Source organism: Ranitomeya variabilis, chromosome 1 (genome assembly GCF_051348905.1).
Source record: "Ranitomeya variabilis isolate aRanVar5 chromosome 1, aRanVar5.hap1, whole genome shotgun sequence".
Lineage (NCBI taxonomy): Eukaryota > Metazoa > Chordata > Amphibia > Anura > Dendrobatidae > Ranitomeya > Ranitomeya variabilis.
Window position 1 is genome coordinate 855,184,002 of NC_135232.1, and position 22,378 is coordinate 855,206,379.

The window sequence follows — 22,378 nt, forward strand, 5'->3', positions numbered from 1 at the left end:
AGCTGCAAAAACGCAGCAAAAACGCTGAAAGAAGTGACATGCCCTATGTCCAAAAAACGCAGCAAATAAGAAAATACTGATCAAACGAAAACCCAATGTGTGTGCATGAGATTTCTGAAATCTCATAGGCTTTGCTGGTACTGTAAAAAGCAGTTGAAAATTAGCATAAAAAAACGCAGCAAAAATACGCAGCAAAAAAGTCCTGTGTGAACGTACCCCAATTCTGCAGTTTTATCTTTTGCTTATGTGGTATCCCATACTCTGAACATGTGTATCTTCTCGCTACGTACCTGTGTTACAGGATGTGACATCACATGTTTCTTATTCCTGCTCTCCTCTTCCTCTTGAAAGGATTGTGTTTCCTATGCTGGGCAGGCATGCAGAGTCTAATAGATATGCTATTGAGAGAGCCATTTACTGTTCTCTTTATATTTTTGGTGAAAACTGTGATTATGGCATTCCATTGTAATAGAGAGGCATACAACTGAGAAGAGAGCCAATGTATGGGGGTATGGAGGGTGGTTTGAGTTAGCAAAAAAATACAGTTGTCTACTTGAATATCCAACTCACCGCAAGTCCTGCCAGCATCAAAACACTGATTGTGCGCAAAGCTACAGAAGAGAATGAGCATGTTTGAGATTAGCTTGCACCATCTGGTGTTCATAGGATAAATACAGACCCCACCCATGGTATCTGATGAGTAGGCTACACGTGACTGATAAGAAAAATCAGACAACATTCAAACTTTAAAAAGTTTTTATTAATTAAAAATATGATAAAAAAACAACTTTTTTTTATCATTCAGCTTCTAAAGATATTCGAGAATCATTTGAAAATTTTAAGATAAAATGCAGTATTGCGAATATTCATGTTCCGGATATGCAAGGACTAGTCTCCAGATCCACTTAAATAAAACCAAAATCGTGTCATGTAACCGAGGCCTTCAATGACCTGGAGACTTCTGGGGCTATAAAACCATTCTGTCAGACAAGAATGAGCCTGAGGAATTCCTTTTTGGGGGAAACAGTGTTCTTACCACCCCATGATATTCCATAATGAATACAGAATAGGCCCAACGTCAAATGCACAGAATAAAAGCTACAAATAACACTGCAGATATCATAACACATATGAAAAGAGATATGATAGGACATATGCATAGGATTTCTTTAGAACAATTTGTGTAATTTGGTTCTTTTACAAAAATAGAAACAGAAATAAATTTATGTATACAATATTGAGTGCATTTTACATTAAAATTAAATAGGCCCGATAAAGATAAAGTGCATATAGCCAGAGGGAAGCATGAAAACTCGGTGCTATGTCTCATACTAAGCTGAAGCCCTCGTAATGGTCTATGGCTTGGGTAAGTCTTTCCCTGAGGATTTCTTTGCTGCTGTATTTGGGCAAGTCCAAAAGGTTGAAGCATGTGTGCGCTACAGGCAGGTAGTCCTCCCCACTGGATACAGACTGGATGATTATGTGCAAGCTGGACATGCCGTAGATAGGGATACGGTCACTGCCGGTGAGGAACACTGAAATGACAATGGTTCATAGGATTCATTAGTGGTGATCATTTAAAGGGAACCTGTCAGATTCATGCTGGGCAAGCCATGGGCAGCATGAATCTGAGCTTGGCTGCCCGCTTGCAGTCATGCATGTTTTTCTTTGAAAGGTTTGTAGCGTTGTAGAGAACTTATAGTTGGAAGACTATAGGGAGATACCTGTCAATCCCCTAGAGCGGTGCGGAATGAAGCCAACTGGAGCAAGTGCAGGACTAGTCCAGTCTGTTCCTATAGTCCCGGCCAAATCTTCAAACTATGTTTTCTCTGAAACGCTAGGAGTGTAAGACTTTCTTGGCTGCAATTTTGCAGTGAATTTGTTTCATGCTGCCCACGGTCCAAGCAGCATGAATGTAATGTCACGTTTCTATTTTAGAGATAAAAAACAAAATATATAAAAATAAAATAATTGCAATTTCCTATTATTATCATTTTTTATCTCCATAAAAATCGACCACAAAGTTATCACCAGATTTAGATTTAAGTTTTTAGCTTTAAAAAAAATGTTTTTCACTAGAAATTTATGCCACATGCTTTGGAGCCATAAAAAAAAGTGTATATTCAGGTTATGGATAATAATTTAATTCAACCCCTTTCTGACAGCAATACTGTGGTAATACTGTATATAACACTGGCGGATTATCGCAGTTTCAAGTTCCCTAGATGCACTAACAAATACAAAAAACATTTTTTTTTTAAATAGTAAAAATAAAAATCATTTTTATTTTCACCAATTCCAACTAAAGATATTTTAAAAATACACGTGGTATCACCATGTACATGAAAGTCATACCTAGCAAAATATAAAATGAATGAAACCGATCGGTAAACATAGTAAAACAGAAAAACAATAAATAAACCAAAACGCCAAAAAAAATCCTGGATTTCGGTTGCCGCAACACCGTAAAAAATTACTGTGAGAAGCAATGAAAACATCATATGTATCCTATAACTATTAATCAGTCTCGCCCCACAAAAAAATATGCCATCACACAGTGCCATGAGCTGACAAATAAAAATGTTATGGAAAATGGCGACATTTATTTTTTTTTTTTTTTTACAAATGTTTATTTTGTTTTCAATATTTTGGTGGTGAAAAAAATGAAGTGTATAAATTTGGAAAAAAAAACCCTTTCTGACCATTATCCAGCCGACAAGGGGGAATTTTCTCTCTCTCTCTCTCTCCGCATGGGATCGGGTCGGGTTTCATGAGACGCCGACTTTGCCAAAAAGACTTATGAAAATGCACGACCCGTTTCGCTCAACCCTACTAAACAACCCTAATGCAACCGAGCAATGTAAAAAAAAATTAAAAAAACCATTTACCTAATAAAAAATATAGTATCTACAGTTGTACTAACCCAAGCTGTTAAGTTATCACATTGATTAACCTTTACTGTAAACGTTAAGAATCAACATTAACCAATAAGTTACAGTAGGGAAAATAAGTATTTGATCCCTTGCTGATTTTGTAAGTTTGCCCACTGGCAAACACATGAACAGTCTATAATTTTAAGGGTAGGTTAATTTTAACATTGAGAGACAGAATATCAAAAATAAAATCCAGAACATCACATTGTATAAATTCTATAAATGTATTTGCATTTTGCAGTGAGAAATAAGTAATTGATCCCCTACCAACCATTAAGAGTTCTGGCTCCTACAGACCAGTTAGACACTCCTTATCAACTTGTTACCGGCATTAAAGACAGCTGTCTTACATAGTCACCTTTATAAAAGACTCCTGTCCACAGACTCAATTAATCAGTCTGACTCTACCCTCTACGACATGGGCAAGACCAAAGAGGCTTATAAGGTTGTCAGGGACAAGATCATAAACCTGCACAAAGCTGGAATGGGCTACAAACCCATAAGTAAGACACTGGGTGAGAAGAAGACAGCTGTTGGTGCAATAGTAAGAAAATGGAAGAAATACATAATGACTGTCAATCAACATCAATCTGGGGCACCATGCAAAATCTCACCTCATGGGGTATCCTTGCTCATGAGGAGGATGAGAGATCAGCACATGTGTAGGCCCATCTGAAATTTGCCAATGAACACCTGGATGATTCTATGAGTGGTTGGGAGAAGGTGCTGCGGTCAGATGAGACAAAAATTGAGGTCTTTGGCAATAACTCAACTCACCGTGTTTGGAGGAAGAGAAATGCTGACGATGACCCAAAGAACACCGTCCTCACTGTTAAGCATGGGGGTGGAAACATTATGTTTTGGGGGTGTTTCTCTGATAAGGACACAGGACTACTTCACCGCATCAATGAAAGAATGGATGGAGCCATGTACCGAAAAACCGAGTGACAACCTCCTTCCTTCCGAAAGGACATTAAAAATGGGTCATGGCTGGGTCTTCCAGCAAGACAATGACCCAAAACATACAGCCAAGGCAACAAAGGAGTGGCTCAAAAAGAAGCACATTAAGATCTTGGAGTGGCCTAGCCAGTTTCCAGTCCTTAATCCCATAGAAAACTTATGGAGGGAGTTGAAACTCCGAGTTGCCACGCGACAGCCTCAAAGTCTTAATGATTTAGAGATGATCTGCAAAGAGGAGTGGACCAAAATTCCTCCTGTGCGCAAACCTCATCAACTACAAAAATCGTCTGACTGCTGTGCTTGCCAACAATGGTTTTGCTACCAAGTATTAAGTCTCGCTTGCCAGAGGGATCAAATACTTATTTCTCACTGCAAAATGCAAATAAATTTATATAATATATACAATGTGATTTTCTGGATTTTAATTTTTGATATTCTAGCTCTCAATGTGAAAATTAACCCACCCTTAAAATTATAGACCATTCATGTCTTTGTCAGTGGGCAAACTTACAAAATCAGCGAGGGGTCAAATACTTATTTCCCTCACTGTATATATAACCTTAAAAAGGCGTCTATAGGAACTAACAGGTATTTCCCAGCACTACACATGGAGATTCAGGGCACTAGGGATCTATAGCATATGTTTACTGCAAGAATAACCTGTGAGGACATTTTCTTACTCATCTGGCTTTAGAATATTCTTGATTGTTCAACAGAATTATCAAAACATACAAATGGACTACAATATCTTACATAGAAACCTCTTCTTCTTCTCCAGTGGGAAATCATGGAACGTCTCCCAGAACATTCTCACAGTTGGGTGCCCGGCTGAGTATTCACCTTTATAGACAGCGCTCTATGAAAGATCCATGCAAGGTCTTATTAGTCAAAACAGGTATGTCTACTGCATATTCATGAACAATCACCATGCCAGATTAAGTTCAAGTTACTGTTTGTCTATCATTTACTAAATATAAGGTATATTAAGCTATAGGGTGAACTCTATGGACTTAAGTCTACCTTTAACCTTAAAAACTATGAAACAAAGTCACTAGTGATGAGCGAATATACTCGTTACTCGAGATTTCCCGAGCACGCTCGGGTGTCCTCCGAGTATTTTTTAGTGCTTGGAGATTTAGTTTTTTCACTGCAGCTGAATGATTTACAGCTACTAGCCTGCTTTATTACATGTGGGGATTCCCTAGCAACCCTTATATGTACTTAGCCTGGCTAATAGCTGTAAATCATTCAGCTGAGGCGGTGAAAACGAAATCTCCGAGCACTAAAAAAATACTCGGAGGACACCCGAGCGTGCTTGGGAAATCTCGAGTAACGAGTATATTCGCTCATCACTAAAAGTCACACCACACATTTACTCTAGTAAGATGTCTTTAGAGAATATATTGTGCTGCCTTTACTTCTAATGACCAAGGTAGTTTTCTGACTGCCCCACTAAATTTGGCTGCACATTAGAACTTGTCAGTGCTCAACTATTTCATCACAATCAGACAACCATCTAATCATAGGGTCCTACTGACTCCCCCCAAGAGAAGATGTCGAGGGAAAAAAGATTAAAATGTGTTGGATTGCAACATGCCAGGCATATAGTTCCCAATTATAGGGGGTCAAGAGGTGTCAAAGTCGGTTACTTTTGATATGTAGCCACCTCACAGTCGTCATAGTCTTACCTCTTCCAGCTCCTGCCAGTTATAGTTCGTGCTGCCAACGACCATGGCTCGGAGTTCAGATGGCTGAAAAAGTTCCAACACTTTGCCACCACAAACTTTTAGAAATCCGGTGGAGAATGCCTCATACCATTCTTGTACCGACTGATTGAAGACATAGTCAATGTAAGCATCAACAAATTCTGTCCTACAAGATGTAAAGTGTAAAATACATAACAGATCCATAAATATCTCTTTCTGAGAAACCCTTGTACAGAACCAGTAAGGTCTTCTGTGTTTCACTTTTTTTGATTTTAAGCTTTTCAATATTTTCGGCCTACATCCCCCTCCATGTTCAATTGCATGATAGAAAAGTAAAAATGCAACTTAACGGACATCTAAATATACGATAGTTTTGGGCACAAAATACTTATTTTCCTAAATCAACAATTAAATTATCCTGTCAAAAAAGCTTGGAGAACTTCTTAATTAAATCAACAATTCTTTATTAAACACAATAATTAATAAAACACAGATTGTAAGTAGTACATGATTAGACAATACATGATGCCTTCAAGTAAGAAGTGGTACAAATATTAGATAGTTCTTTAAAAATACATGATTATTCTCACAAAAACATCGTCCCTCATATAGGACTATGGAATTATATTTCACCATAACCTTCTCAAAGATTGAAGTCAATTTATTCATACAAAATCAATACAGAAATTATATTATAATTATATATATATATATATATATATATATATATATATATATATATATATATATATATATATATATATATATATATTCATTCAAAAAAAGGCAGGCAGCACTCCGTTTTCAAGTAAATATGCAGGACTTTAATGGACCCACATGTCTCAGCGACGTTTCGGCTCAACTGAGCCTTTCTCAAGCAGTGGGTGTTACATCTTAGTGCATATATATAGAGATTTTTTCATCATCATCCAATTAAGGTGCCATAATACAATCGTAAACATGTATAATATTACATAAAGTGCTACTGTGCTATTAAAGTGTCCAGTGTTCATATTATTCTTAGTGAATTACTGTTCTTTGTCTTAGTTTTCTGCTTACCCATGAGGAGACATGCAGGTAATGGGGGATATCGGCGTTCTTACATGCATACTGCGCATATCCCAGCATTTCCTCATACAACCTTCTATTTTTAAATATTACCGCATTATAAGGTTGCGACCAGCGAAAAGTTTGAGTGAGTCATTTCTTCTAAAATAATGCAACAATAGGCTAATTATTTAATTAACAAGCGCTAGATATAAGCGCATATATATGAGATGGTTTCGCTGGTCGCAACCTTATAATGCGGTAATATTTAAAAATAGAAGGTTCCACAACTAAGATGGCTATAATTAAGGTATATGTAGTTGCCACACACAATATGGCGCTATTAGGCGCTACAGCGCATGCGCCAGACAAAATACCGCCCCTTGCATTGGATTGGCCTCTAGCCGATCACATGGCTGTGATGTATGAGGAAATGCTGGGATATGCGCAGTATGCATGTAAGAACGCCGATATCCCCCATTACCAGCATGTCTCCTCATGGGTAAGCAGAAAACTAAGACAAAGAACAGTAATTCACTAAGAATAATATGAACACTGGACACTTTAATAGCACAGTAGCACTTTATGTAATATTATACATGTTTACGATTGTATTATGGCACCTTAATTGGATGATGATGAAAAAATCTCTATATATATGCACTAAGATGTAACACCCACTGCTTGAGAAAGGCTCAGTTGAGCCGAAACGTCGCTGAGACATGTGGGTCCATTAAAGTCCTGCATATTTACTTGAAAACGGAGTGCTGCCTGCCTTTTTTGAATATTGATTGGAGACGACCGGTGGACGGGTGGTCTATGGGCATTGCACCTGAAGCTAAGTATAGGAGTTGTGCTGTTCCAATTTTGGGTAATATATATATATATATATATATATATATATATATATATATATATATATATATATATATATATATATATATATATATATATATATATATATATATATATATATATATATATATATATACACATACATACGTACACACACACACGCATATATATGTATATACAGTTATATGGAAAAGTTTGGGCACCCCTATTAATCTTAAGCTTAATGTTTTATAAAATTTCTTGTTTTTTTGCAACAGCTATTTCAGTTTCATATATCTAATAACTGTTGGACACAGTAATGTTTCTGCCTTGAAATTAGGTTTATTGTACTAACAGAAAATGTGCAATCTGCATTCAAACAAAATTTGACAGGTGCATAAGTATGGGCACCCTTATCATTCTCTTGTTTTAAATACTCCTACCTACTTTTTACTGACTTACTAAAGCACTTTGTTGGGTTTTGTAACCTCATTGAGCTTTGAACTTCATAGCCAGGTGTATGCAATCATGAGAAAAGCTACTTAAAGTGGCCACTTGCAAGTTGTTCTCCTGTTTGAATCTCCTCTGAAGAGTGGCATCATGGGCTCCTCAAAACAACTGTCAAATGATCTGAAAAGAGGGATTTTTGGTTCTTACCGTAAAATCTCTTTCTTGGAGCCTTCATTGGGGGACACAGGTAACCATGGGTGTATGCTGTTGTCATTAGGAGGCTGACACTATGCAAATAAAGAAGAAGTAACTCCTCCCCGGCAGTATACACCCTCCGACAGGCACCAGGCAACTCAGTTGGTGCAAAAGCAGTAGTAAGAACAGGTAATATAAAACTCAACCTATGTACCAACCCACAACAACGGCACGTTAGCCAACACGGTACAACTTCAAGGGAGGGTGCTGTGTCCCCCAATGAAGGCTCCAAGAAAGAGATTTTACGGTAAGAACCAAAAATCCCTCTTTCTTTCTTGCTTCATTGGGGGACACAGGTAACCATGGGACGTCCAAAAGCAGTCCCTAGGGCGGGTATTCTGCAGAAAAAGAGGAGTCAGGTTGGCCGGTGAGAAACCGCCGCCTGCAGTATCCTCCTACCCAGGCTCGCGTCCGCGGAAGCCTGAGTATGCACCCCGTAGAATTTGACAAAGGTGTGCATGGAAGACCACGTAGCGGCCTTGCAAACCTGCGAGGCCGAAGCTTGGTGACGAACTGCCCAGGAAGCTCCCACTGCCCGGGTAGAGTGAGCCTTCACCCCCGAAGGACGCGTTTGTCTTGGACGCGGTATGCCTCCAAAACCGCCGAACGGATCCAACGAGCAATCGTGGACTTGGAGGCAGGAAGACCCTTTCGACGCCCATCCGAGACGACGAACAGAGGATCGGCCTGACGAAAAGAGGCAGTTCTGGCGATGTAAATCCGGATAGCCCTGACCACATCCAGCTTGTGAAAGGATTTCTCCAATGGATGAACCGGGGAAGGGCAAAAGGACGGGAGGACAATGTCCTCGTTGATATGAAAAGATGAGACAACTTTCGGTAAGAAGGAAGGAACCGGACGAAGAACCGCCTTGTCTTGATGCAGAACCAGAAAGGGAGAACGGCAGGATAAAGCCGCCAGCTCTGAAACCCTTCTAATGGAGGTGATGGCGATCAAAAAGGCTACCTTCCAGGATAGAAGCGAGAAGGAAATATTCTGAAGCGGCTCAAAGGGCGGCCGCTGCAGGGCATGTAAGACGAGGTTGAGATCCCAAGGCTCAACAGGAGACCGGTAAGGGGGAGCTATATGAGCGACCCCCTGGATGAAGGTCCTCACCTGAGGCAGGGAAGCCAGGTCTCTTTGAAAAAGAATTGATAGAGCGGAGATCTGACCCTTCAAGGTGCTAAGGGAAAGACCCGAATCTAGGCCCGTTTGAAGAAAGCTGAGAAGGGAAGGAAGGGAAAAGGTCATAGGAAACAGATTGTTACCCTGACACCACCGGAAAAAGGCCTTCCAACATCTGTGGTAGACACGCGATGAGGCCGGTTTCCTCGCTCTTATCATAGTCTGGATGACGCTATGAGAAAAACCCGCGTTCTTCAGGACCGCGGCCTCAACGGCCATACCGTTAAATTCAGCGACCGAGAATTCGGGTGGGAGAGAGACCCCTGTGAAAGAAGGTCCGGAAGATCCGGAAGTCTCCACGGAACATCCGATAACATGTTTATCAGCTCTGCGTACCAGGCTCTGCGAGGCCAATCTGGAGCTACCAAGAGTACAGGGACCCCTTCCAACTTGATCTTCTTTACGACCCTTGGGATCAGAGGGAGAGGCGGGAACAGATAGGGCATCCGGAACTGGGCCCAAGAGATCACGAGAGCGTCGCATCCGACGGCCATCGGGTCCCGAGACCTGGCGACGTACTGGGGAACTTTGTGGTTTGCCCGGGAGGCCATCAGGTCGACGTCCGGAACGCCCCACCGCTGGCAAATCTGGCTGAAGATTGCTGGAAGAAGAGACCACTCGCCCGCCACGATGCCCTGGCGACTTAGAAAGTCGGCCTCCCAATTGTCCACTCCTGGGATGTGGACGGCTGACAGAGAGGGAACATGACCCTCCGCCCAGCGGAAAATTTTTGCTACTTCCGCCATGACTTGACTGCTGCGAGTCCCCCCTTGGTGATTTATGTATGCCACGGCCGTGGCGTTGTCCGACTGAATGCGGACCGGCTTTCCCGAAAGGAGAGACTCCCAGCGGATGAGGGCTAGGAAGATGGCTCTGATTTCCAAGAGGTTGATCGAGAGGCACGCCTCTTGAGCAGTCCAGCGGCCCTGGGCTGTGAGGTGGAGAAAGACCGCTCCCCAACCTTGGAGACTGGCGTCGGTGGTAATCACCTGCCAGTGGGGGGGGTAAAAATGACCTCCCGCGCAGAATGGAGGTGGACAGCGTCCACCAAGAGAGAGACTGTCTCGCCCTGGGGGAGAGGCGAAACGGACGGTCCAGGGAAAGCGGGTTCCTGTCCCAGGCAGACAGAAGAGCCAGCTGGAGGGGACGAGAGTGGAACTGAGCATAGGGGACCGCTTCCATAGAAGCGACCATTCTCCCCAGAACTCTCATGGCTAGACGAAGGGACAAAGGACTCGGACCCTTTAGCGATCTGACACCCCGACGAAGAGAAAGAAACTTCTCCTTGGGAAGGAAGACCTGAGCCCGAAAGGTATCGAATTCCATGCCTAGGAACTCCAGCCGTTGGGTTGGAATCAAGGAAGATTTCTGGTAGTTGATCAACCAGCCTAGGAGAACTAAGGTGTCCAGAGTAAGATGGAGGCTCTGGCTGCAATCCCCCTGGGATGAGCCCTTGATCAATAGGTCGTCGAGGTATGGGATTACCAGAATCCCTTTTGAACGCAGGATGGCCATGACAGCTGCCATGACCTTCGTAAAGACCCTGGGAGCAGATGCCAGCCCGAAGGGGAGGGCAGTGAACTGGTAATGATGCTCCCTGATCGCGAATCGGAGGAACCTCTGATGCTGCACGCAAATAGGAATGTGAAGGTACGCATCCCGAATGTCCACTGAGCACAGAAACTCTCCCGGCTCCATGGACGCGATCACCGAGCGCAGAGATTCCATTTTGAAGTGTTGAATCCGAAGGTGGCGGTTCAATCGTTTGAGATCCAGAATCGGACGGAGAGAGCCGTCCTTTTTTGGAACCACGAACAGGTTTGAATAAAACCCGGAAAACCGCTGACGAAAAGGCACCGGCACTACGACTCCCGAGGCGAGGAGCGAATCGATGGCTTGGAGAAGCCCTGGGAGATGAGAGGGCTTTTTGGGAGGACGAGAGAGCATGAAACGTCTTCCTGGGGGCGAAGAAAACTCTATTTTGTAGCCTGACGTGACGATCTCCCTGACCCAGGCGTCGTCGACTACTGAAAGCCAAACCTCTGAGAATAGAAGAAGGCGGCCTCCCACCCTGGAAGGAGTTCCAGGTGGGGGCGACCCGTCATTTATTAGAAAACCTGCGGCCCCGAGATCCCGATGGTTTTGCGGGGTGGCTCTTGGCTCTCCAGCGTGGCGGAGGCCTGAAAGAAGGTTTTCTTCGGTCCCCTTGTGAGGAGGAACGGTCCTGGACGGGGTTTCCTGAAGAGGCAAAAGACCGAAAGGGACAAAAGGACTGGGGACCCCTCCTGTTGAAGGGACGTTTCGGCTTGGACTGGGGTAAGGAGGTACTCTTACCGCCAGTAGCGTCCGAGATCATTTGATCTAGCTGCGAGCCGAAGAGTCTGGAGCCCTGGAAGGGCAGACCCGTGAGCGATTTCTTAGATGCGGGGTCAGCGTTCCACGCCTTTAACCAAAGAATCCGGCGAATGGCGACAATGTTGCCATTAGCCCTGGTAGAACAGGCCGCTGCATCAAGGGAGGCATTCATCAGGTATTTTCCTGCCAGTGAAATCTGATCCGCTAATTCAGACAGTTCTTCAGCAGGAGCAGAGGCCGAAATGCCCCTGCGCAGGGTCTTGGCCCAGGCTGAAACAGCCTTGGCTACCCATGACGAGGCGAAACTAGGGCAAAGGGAGGCTCCGGAGGCCTCAAATGCTGATTTTGCTAGCGCCTCGATTTGTCTGTCCGAGGGGTCCTTAAGGGAAGCCGCGTCCGGAATAGACAGAACTGTCTGTGAGGATAGCCTGGACACAGGCGGGTCGACCTTAGGAGACTCGGACCACTTGGAGACCAGGTCGGAGTGAAAAGGGTATAACACATCAAGCAGTTTCCTGCCTGGGAAACGCTTGCCAGGGTTTTCCCAGTGAGTGGCGGTAGTGTTGTCAAACTCCTTGTGATTAGGGAAAACCCTAGAGGGACGTTTAATCCGTTTAAAAGCAACGGAGACGTCCTGAGAGCTTGCCTCATCTTCCTGAAGATCAAGCGTCTGAATGATAGCTGAGATAAGGCTATCAACCATGTCTTGTGTTCCGGAAGTCTGATCTGCATCCGAGTCAGATTCCGACTGAGAGGTGACATCAGACCCGAGGTCCGCCTGTGAGGAAGGGGAACGGGCAGATAGGGGAATCCCGATGTGGTCCGGTGAACTGGAGAAGGATCTAGATAAAGTCCGTTTTCTGTCTCTTTTGTCCGGTCTGCCTCTGTGAGAGTCTAGGACAGGTGCGGGCGAATCGCCGTGAGAGGCGTTCGTGGCACTGGTGGCATTAGAGAGAAGCGGGATGCGTTCAAGTGCCTGGACCAGGGACTGAGAAACCTTAGTCAGGTCGGACACAGATTGAGACATAGCAACAGCCCACTCCGGGGGAGGGGGGGTGCACTCATCCCGGGACCCTGAAGCTTCCAGGGGAGCTGACATGGTGGGAGGAACGCAGGACGGGCAGAAAGGAGAAGGCTGACCTGAAACCCACTTTTTCTTACAGTGAGCGCAGGCGTAATGGATGGCCGTAGGGGCAAAGGCCGGGGTGGGGTCGGACATAGGTGGATATTTCCTTGTCCCCAGAGAATACTGCCAGGTGGAGTAGGAGGTAGCGCTGAGCCTGGTGAAAGACAGCGGTAACCGCAGGTGCCTGTGTTCCCCCGAGAAATCCTGTGTCCTACGCGATGTGCAGACGCTGACCCGCTGACAGGAAGCAGGAGAAAAGAGCGCGGAGAAAGTGCGACGCTGTGGGCGTGCACAGGATCGAAGGGGGGAAAGAAAGGAACGCCCCCTGTAAAACTGAAAGTAATCCGGCCGCTATACCGTCGACCGCCACAAGAGGGCGCTCAAGCGGCAAGAAAGGGAAAAGCCGGGAGACGCTGCACATCCCGGCCGCAGTAATTCCGGCCACCACCAGAGGGCGCTCAAGCTCTAAGAAAGGGAAAAATAAACTGTGAGGCAGAGAGAAATGGCGGGCGAACGGGCCTGCAAGTTTGAATAAGGAGGGGGAAAAGATGCCAGCCTTCCTGCTCCCATTCTATGCAGCCCACTTCCCTGTCAGATGCACCCCTATGGTAAGAGGGGATCACCGCTGCGCAGGGTATTGGTGGGGGGGATTTTGTTGATTGAAGATTCCCTACCTGCAGATGAGGAAGCATCAGGATCCCTGGTAGATAGAGGGTCCTGGAAGTAGTCCTCCTTCCCGCGCCACGACTCTCCGGCGCAGAAGACGGCGTCGACCCCTGAACAGGGGGAGAGGGTCTCTGGATGTGACCGCCGTCTTCCTCTTAGCCCTCTCCGAGGAGAGGGATGAGGAGGGGAAACGGGCAGGACTGGCCACCGAAGAAAGGGTCACCCTGAACACCCGAATGGGTGACAGGGGACAAAGTCCTGCCCAGCGGGTCCGAGAGGGTGCGATGTGGGTGATACCACACTGCTCTCTCGGTCGCTCAAAGTGCGGAAAACAGGGTGAGAAAACTGCACCCTGTTACCCTGAAGAAAGAGTCTGAAAAAGAAAGGGGAAATGATTAAAAACAAACAACAAATCCCTGTAAAAGAAATGCGGATCTGGTGTTAGATCCAGGTCCGCCTCCTACAGACACTAAGCAAAAACTGAGTTGCCTGGTGCCTGTCGGAGGGTGTATACTGCCGGGGAGGAGTTACTTCTTCTTTATTTGCATAGTGTCAGCCTCCTAGTGACAACAGCATACACCCATGGTTACCTGTGTCCCCCAATGAAGCGAGAAAGAAACAAAGATTATTCAACATAGTTGTTCAGGGGAAGGATACAAAAAGCTGTCTCAGAGATTAAGGGTACGTTCACACAGGACTTTTTTTGCTGCTTTTTTTTGCTGCTTTTTTTTATGCTAATTTAGGTGCGTAATTTTGGTGCGTATTTGGTGCGTTTTTTGGGTACGTTCACACAGGACTTTTTTGCTGCAGATTTTTGCTGCTTTTTTTATGCCAATTTTCAGCTGCTAGGACACCTCACAATGGCTCTTCACACCTCACAATGGCTCTTCACACCTTACTACCAGGAACTCCCTCACAATAGATCACAATCAGGACACCTCACAATGGCTCTTCACACCTCCCAATGGCTCACAATGGCTCTTCACACCTCACTAACCACACCCCTAAGCTCTTGGCTGTGAGATCCCTTCCTGCTGGCCATGATTTTCTGCACAAAAAACGCAGCAAATAATGCTACATGCGTTTTTTCAGCGTTTTTGCAGCGTTTTTTTCATCACCCATTCAAGTCAATGGGTGAAAAAACGCTGCAAAAACGCAGCAAAAACGCTGAAAGAAGTGACATGCCCTATGTCCAAAAAAAGCAGCAAAGCAGAAAATACTGATCAAACAAAAAACCAACGTGTGTGCATGAGATTTCTGAAATCTCATAGGCTTTACTGGTACTGTAAAAAGCAGCTGAAAATTAGCATAAAAAAAAGCAGCAAAAAAAAGCAGCAAAAAAGTCCTGTGTGAACGTACCCTTAACCTGTCAATTTCCACTGTGAGGAACATAGCAAGGAAATGGAAGAACACAGGTACAGTTCTTGTTAAGGCCAGAAGTGGCAGGCCAAGAAAAACATCAGAAAGGCAGAGAAGAAGAATGGTGAGATCAGTCAAGGACAATCCTCAGACCACCTCCAGAGAGCTGCAGCATCAACTTGCTGCAGATGGTGTCACTGTGCATCGGTCAACTATAGAACGCACTGTGTTTTTTTGCCGCCATGAATAATGCCTTTTTGTATGACCAAACAACTCAATCTTGGTTTCATCAGTCCAGTCATACAAAAAGGCATTATGTATGGCGGCAAAAAAACACAGTGCGTTCTATAGTTGACCGATGCACAGTGACACCATCTGCAGCAAGTTGATGCTGCAGCTCTCTGGAGGTGGTCTGAGGATTGTCCTTGACTGATCTCACCATTCTTCTTCTCTGCCTTTCTGATGTTTTTCTTGGCCTGCCACTTCTGGCCTTAACAAGAACTGTACCTGTGTTCTTCAATTTCCTTACTATGTTCCTCACAGTGGAAATTGACAGGTTAAATCTCTGAGACAGCTTTTTGTATCCTTCCCCTGAACAACTATGTTGAATAATCTTTGTTTTCAGATCATTTGACAGTTGTTTTGAGGAGCCCATGATGCCACTCTTCAGAGGAGATTCAAACGGGAGAACAACTTGCAAGTGGCCACTTTAAGTAGCTTTTCTCATGATTGCATACACCTGGCTATGAAGTTCAATGCTCAATGAGGTTACAAAAGCAAAAAAAGTGCTTTAGTAAGTCAGTAAAAAGTAGGTAGGAGTATTTAAAACAAGAAAATGATAAGGGTGCCCATACTTATGCACCTGTCAAATTTTGTTTGAATGCAGATTGCACATTTTCTGTTGGTACAATAAACCTAATTTCAAGGCAGAAACATTACTGTGTCCAACAGTTATTAGATATATGAAACTGAAATAGCTGTTGCAAAAAAAACCAATTTTTATAAAACATTAAGCTTAAGATTAATAGGGGTGCCCAAACTTTTTCATATAACTGTGTATATATATATATATATATAATTTTTCATATTCTTTTATTATTACACTGCCCTCTAGTGGGATAGAAAGATTAACATCCTGTTGGTGATTTAAACCATATATCCTGCTGCAATCATTTCTATGGTTCCTTATATGCCTTTTTGCAGATTATGCCAAGCACCATCCAATAACCATATACATCTCCTTCAAATTTATATCATAACTAGCTGAAGAGCCTGGCGTTGCCTGGGCATAGTAAATATCTGTGGTTAGTTATAGCACCTCACTTCTCTTATTTTCCCATCACGCCTCTCATTTTCCCCCTCACATCTCTCATTTTCTCCCTTACACCTCTCATTTTCCCCCTCACTCCTCTCATTCCCCCCTCACTTCTCTCATTCCCCCCTAACACTTGTCATTTCGACCTCACATCTGTCATTTTCCGATCACTCCACTATTTTCCCTCACTCCTCATTTTGCACTCACACCTTTTCATTTTCACCTCATACCCCTCATTTTCACCTCACACCTCTCATTTTCCCCTCAGTATATACATGTTTGTCATCTCCCTTATATATAGTATACACCTGTATGTCATCTCCTGTATAAAGTATATACCTGCATGTCATCTCCCCTGTAAATAGTATATACCTGCTGTATGTCATCTCCTCCTGTATATTGTATATACCTATGTGTCATCTCCTCTTGTATATAGTATATACCTGTATGTCATCTCTTCTGTATATACTATATACCTGTATGTCATCTCTTCTGTATATACTATATACCTGTATGTCATCTCCTCCTATATATAGTATATACCTGTATGTCATCTCCCCTGTATATAGTATATACCTGTAGGTCATCTCCCCTGTATATAGTATATACCTGCTGTATGTCATCTCCTCCTCTATATACCTGTATGTCATCTCCTCCTGTATATAGTATATACGGCGTCATCTCCTCCTGTATATAGTATATACCTGTATGTCATCTGCTCCTGTATATAGTATATACCTGTGTGTCATCTCCTCCTGTATATAGTATGTACCTGTATGTCATCTCCTCCTGTATATAGTATATACATGTCATCTCCCCTGTATATAGTATATACGGCGTCATCTCCTCCTGTATATAGTATATACCTGTATGTCATCTGCTCCTGTATATAGTATATACCTGTGTGTCATCTCCTCCTGTATATAGTATGTACCTGTATGTCATCTCCTCCTGTATATAGTATATACCTGTGTGTCATCTCCTCCTGTATATAGCATATATCTGTGTGTCATCTCCCCTGTATATAGTATGTACCTGTATGTCATCTCCTCCTGTATATAGTATGTACCTGTATGTCATCTCCTCCTGTATATAGTATGTACCTGTATGTCATCTCCTCCTGTATATAGTATGTACCTGTATGTCATCTCCTCCTGTATATAGTATGTACCTGTGTGTCATCTCCTCCTGTATATAGTATATACCTGTGTCATCTCCCCTGTATATAGTATATACCTGTGTGTCATCTCCCCTGTATATAGTATATACCTGTATGTCATCTCCTCCTGTATATAGTATATACCTGTGTGTCATCTCCTCCTGTATATAGTATATACCTGTGTGTCATCTCCCCTGTAGATAGTATATACCTGTATGTCATCTCCTCCTGTATATAGTATATACCTGTGTGTCATCTCCCCTGTATATAGTATATACCTGTGTCATCTCCCCTGTATATAGTATGCACCTGTATGTCATCTCCCCTGTATATAGTATATACCAGTGTGTCATCTCCTCCTGTATATAGTATATACCTGTGTGTCATCTCCCCTGTATATAGTATATATGTGTGTCATCTCCCCTGTATATAGTATGTACCTGTATGTCATCTCCTCCTGTATATAGTATATACCTGTGTGTCATCTCCCCTGTATATAGTATATACCTGTGTGTCATCTCCCCTGTATATAGTATATACCTGTGTGTCATCTCCCCTGTATATAGCATATATCTGTGTGTCATCTCCCCTGTATATAGTATGTACCTGTATGTCATCTCCTCCTGTATATAGTATGTACCTGTATGTCATCTCCTCCTGTATATAGTATGTACCTGTATGTCATCTCCTCCTGTATATAGTATGTACCTGTATGTCATCTCCTCCTGTATATAGTATGTACCTGTGTGTCATCTCCTCCTGTATATAGTATATACCTGTGTGTCATCTCCCCTGTATATAGTATATACCTGTGTGTCATCTCCCCTGTATATAGTATATACCTGTATGTCATCTCCTCCTGTATATAGTATATACCTGTGTGTCATCTCCTCCTGTATATAGTATATACCTGTGTGTCATCTCCCCTGTAGATAGTATATACCTGTATGTCATCTCCTCCTGTATATAGTATATACCTGTGTGTCATCTCCCCTGTATATAGTATATACCTGTGTGTCATCTCCCCTGTATATAGTATATACCTGTGTGTCATCTCCCCTGTATATAGTATATACCTGTGTGTCATCTCCTCCTGTATATAGTATATATCTGTGTGTCATCTCCTCCTGTATTAGACCACGTTCACACGTTATTTGGTCGGTATTTTTACCTCACTATTTGTAAGCTAAATTTGCAGCCTGATAAATCCCCAGCCAACAGGAAGCCCTCCCCCCTGGCAGTATATATTAGCTCACACATAATAGACAGGTCATGTGACTGACAGCTGCCGTATTTCCTATATGGTACAGTTGTTGCTCTTGTAGTTTGTCTGCTTATTAAGCAGATTTTTATTTTTGAAGGATAATACCAGACTTGTGTGTGTTTTAGGGCGAGTTTCATGTGTCAAGTTGTGTGTGTTGAGTTGCGTGTGGCGACATGCATGTAGCGACTTTTGTGAGATGAGTTTTGTGTGGCGACATGCGTGTAGCAACTTTTTGTGTGTCGAGTTGCATGTGACAGGTTAGTGTAGCAAGTTGTGTGCAGCAAGCTTTGCGCATGGAGAGTTTTGCGCGTGGCGAGTTTTATGTGTTGTGCGTTTTGAGTATGTGCAAGTTTTGTGTGAGGCAACTTTTGCATGTGTTGCAACTTTTGTGCATGTGGCAATTTTTCCGTGTGTGCAAGTTTTGCGTGTGGCGAGTTTTGCACGTGTAGCGAGTTTTGCGTGAGCCTAATTTTGCATGTGTCGAGTTTTGCGCGTGGCGAGTTTTGAGGGGCGACTTTTGTGTTTCGACTTTTATGTGGCGAGGTTGGTGTATGTGTGGTGAAATGTGTGCTGAGGGTGATATGTGTTCAAGCACGTGGTAGTGTGTGGCGCATTTTGTGTGTGTTCATATCCCCGTGTGTGGTGAGTATCCCATGTCGAGGCCCCAACTTAGCAACTGTACAGTATATACTCTTTGGCGCCATCGCTCTCACTCTTTAAGTCCCCCTTGTTCACATCTGGCAGCTGTCAATTTGCCTCCAACACTTTTCCTTTCACTTTTTCCCCATTATGTAGATAGGGGCAAAATTGTTTGGTGAATTAGAACGCGCGGGGTTAAAATTTTGCCTCACAACATAGCCTATGACGCTCTCAGGGTCCAGACGTGTGACTGTGCAAAATTTTGTGGCTGTAGCTGCGACGGTGCAGGTGCCAATCCCGGACATACACACACACATTCAGCTTTATATATTAGATACATGTTTTCACGAATATTTGAGCCCATGGATCCATTATATGTCCATTTTGCAAGCCGGCGAGAAAATCTCGCCATACGGATGCTTTCATGATAGAAAAATTGCATCCTCACACTGCACACGGATGACATACGGATCAGGGAACATTTCTGCGATTCTCGTCTGTATAAAACGGACCGATTTTTTTTTTATACGTTGTGTGTGTGTGTGACTCCAGCCTAAAGGAGATCCCCCAACATTAAACATAATGGTATTTTACTTACTGATCAGAAGTGGTCTGATTGGCAGGACCTTGCAAAAGAACAGGGGCAGCAGCATTTTTTTCCCCTCCACAGAAGCACTGCCATCTATCTGCAGGGTAGGGAAGTGCAACACAGTCCTATGTATGTGAACGGAGCAACTCCTTGTACAGCAGTGCCACTTTGACAGTAAAAATGATGAAGGAGAATTGACCCCATAACTGAGCGTATTTACACCACTGTATAATAATTGGGACTATCCCTTTAAAAAAAAAAAGAAAAAGTCATATCTGCAGATTATTTTACCTTTTTTTTTCCCTATGGTTGAATTTTTTTTTTTTTAAATTTTTGCAAGGTTTTCCACCAATCTCTCCCATCGGGAAACAATGTACAGTCTGAGTTATGTCAACGCTGCAGTTTTTTACTTGCAACCAGAGGTGACTCCAGGTCACCAATAAGCTGCAACCTTAGAAGGAAGATGGACAGTCACTGAAAAGTCTAATAATATGAAAAATCTGATGGTTCAGAATCTGTCCGGTCCCTTTTAGGCTGCATTCATTTATATCTTCAGGTTTAAAGCTGAAGTCTTAGGCTGTGTGCACACGTAGCAGATTTTTTGCGTTTTTTTTGTTCGCGGTTTTTCGCTATAAAAACGCTATAAAACCGCGAAAAAAACGCTCACATTAAGCATCCTATGTAACAGAATGCAATCCGCATATTTTGTGCACATGCTGCATTTTTTTCCTGAGCTGAATCGCAATCCAGAAAAAAACGCAGCATGTTCATTAAAATTGCGGAATCGCGGCGATTCTGCACACATAGGAATGCATTGATCTGCTTACTTCCCGCACGGGGCTGTGCCCACCATGCGGGAAGTAAGCAGATCAAGTGCGGTTGGTACCCAGGGTGGAGGAGAGGAGACTCTCCTCCACGGACTGGGCACCATATAAGTGGTAAAAAAAAAAAGAATTAAAATAAAAAATAGCGATATACTCACCCTCTGGCGGCCCGACCTTCTCAGAGGCTTCCGAGGTGTGTGTGAAGGACCTGCGATGATGTCGCGGTCACATGACCCGCGGTCACGTGACCGCTACGTCAATGGAAGGTCCTGAACACACAGCATTAGGAACGGACGCCGCTGAGGTGAGTATAACTTTTTTTTTAATTTTTTTAATTATTTTTAACATTCTATCTTTTACTATAGATGCTGCATCTATAGTAAAAAGTTGGTCACACTTGTCAAACACCATGTTTGACAAGTGTGACCAACCTGTCAAACAGTTTTCCAAGCGATGCTACAGATCGCTTGGGAAACGCTAGCATTCTGCAAGCTAATTATGCTTGCAAAACGCTAGTTTTCTGCGGGTATATGCATGCAAATTCTGCATGCGATATACCCGCGGCAGGAGGCGCAGAATTGCCGCGGAAATTTCCGCGGCAATTCTGCAACGTGTGAACTTAGCCTTAAACAGGTAAAAGTATTACTTTTATTCTACTTCCACATATGTAGCAAATATTTTATATGTAACTGCTTAAAATCAGCTGGGCAAGGAGTTCGGCAAGCTGGAAAGACCCCAAAGCAAATGTCAGGATTTGTTTCAGCTTTGTGGTATTGTGTTTTGGGGTAGTGTGGTGCCACCTGCAGGTCATTTTTCCTTACTGCAGTTTTATGAAAATTAATCTTTAAAATGTATTTAGTGATCACATCGTGGATGTGTGGTTTCTTTGGCTATTTTCTTGCTGAAGGGGGAAAGTTTACCTTTCAAATGGTGCATCATTTGTGTGTGTGTGGGTGCAGTATGAAAGGAGATACAAAGGAATCACCGAAAAATAGTGTTTTGAAATAATATAGAAGGATTATATTGGTGCAAGGCAATCCAGCAAAAAGATGCATATAACCCTTAGGGTGACATACCACTGAGTCAGACTGAAGGACCACATGTGGGAACCCCTAACACAGGTTTCGCGTTCTTGCTTCGTCCGAAGGGGTGTCACCATATGTGTCACGTTCCATTTTAGGATTCGTGGCAGATCTGGTTCCACTATCTTTTAAATGTAGCTTTTTTCCTTTCAGGCCAGCGGGGGGTTATGTCAGCCTCCCTTTGCTGACATCCTGCTGCAACTGCAGAGGTGCTAGGTCAGCAGATGTGGGTGATGACCACTCCCATCGTCCTTTAAATGGTCACGTGATGCATCAGCTGTTGGTGATAGAGTTTCTCTGGAGAGCAGCTGATGAGTGAGGAGCTTTCTGGTTTCAGCGCGTATCAGCTGTTTGAGGTCCTGACTTCGTGTCCTCTGAGAAGTGGAGCTTTGCAGCGGAGTCTGGAAGCTAAGTGTAGTGTATTCACCTTGTCTGCCTCGTGCTTGTTACCCCCCCCACCCCTGTGGTACCATCTGTAGTGGTGAGGCCAGCGCCCATGCCGGCCAGTGCACTAGCCAGGGCAGTGCAAGATGACCGCGAGGGACTAGGTTTGTGGCAGTGGTGGGGGGGGGAAGGACCCGTTTAGGTCGTTAGGGGAGTGCAGGGACAGGCTCAGGTTGGAGCTCAGGA

The 22,378-nt window shown here is 43.6% G+C and overlaps 1 protein-coding gene across 2 annotated transcripts in view; it reads right to left on the reverse strand.

Annotated features, from left to right (window-relative positions):
* Nucleotides 1-742: 742 nt before the first annotated feature.
* Nucleotides 743-22,378, reverse strand: part of HERC3 (HECT and RLD domain containing E3 ubiquitin protein ligase 3) — a 151,065-nt gene continuing 129,429 nt past the window's right edge. For both annotated transcript variants that reach the window (XM_077277010.1, XM_077277018.1), the window contains 3 exons: nucleotides 5,582-5,765; nucleotides 4,647-4,749; nucleotides 743-1,535 (listed from right to left, as the gene is read on the reverse strand). In XM_077277010.1, the coding sequence (XP_077133125.1) occupies nucleotides 1,327-1,535; nucleotides 4,647-4,749; nucleotides 5,582-5,765 (496 nt within the window). In that variant the 3' untranslated portion in view covers nucleotides 743-1,326. The remainder of the gene's footprint in view (nucleotides 1,536-4,646; nucleotides 4,750-5,581; nucleotides 5,766-22,378) is intronic.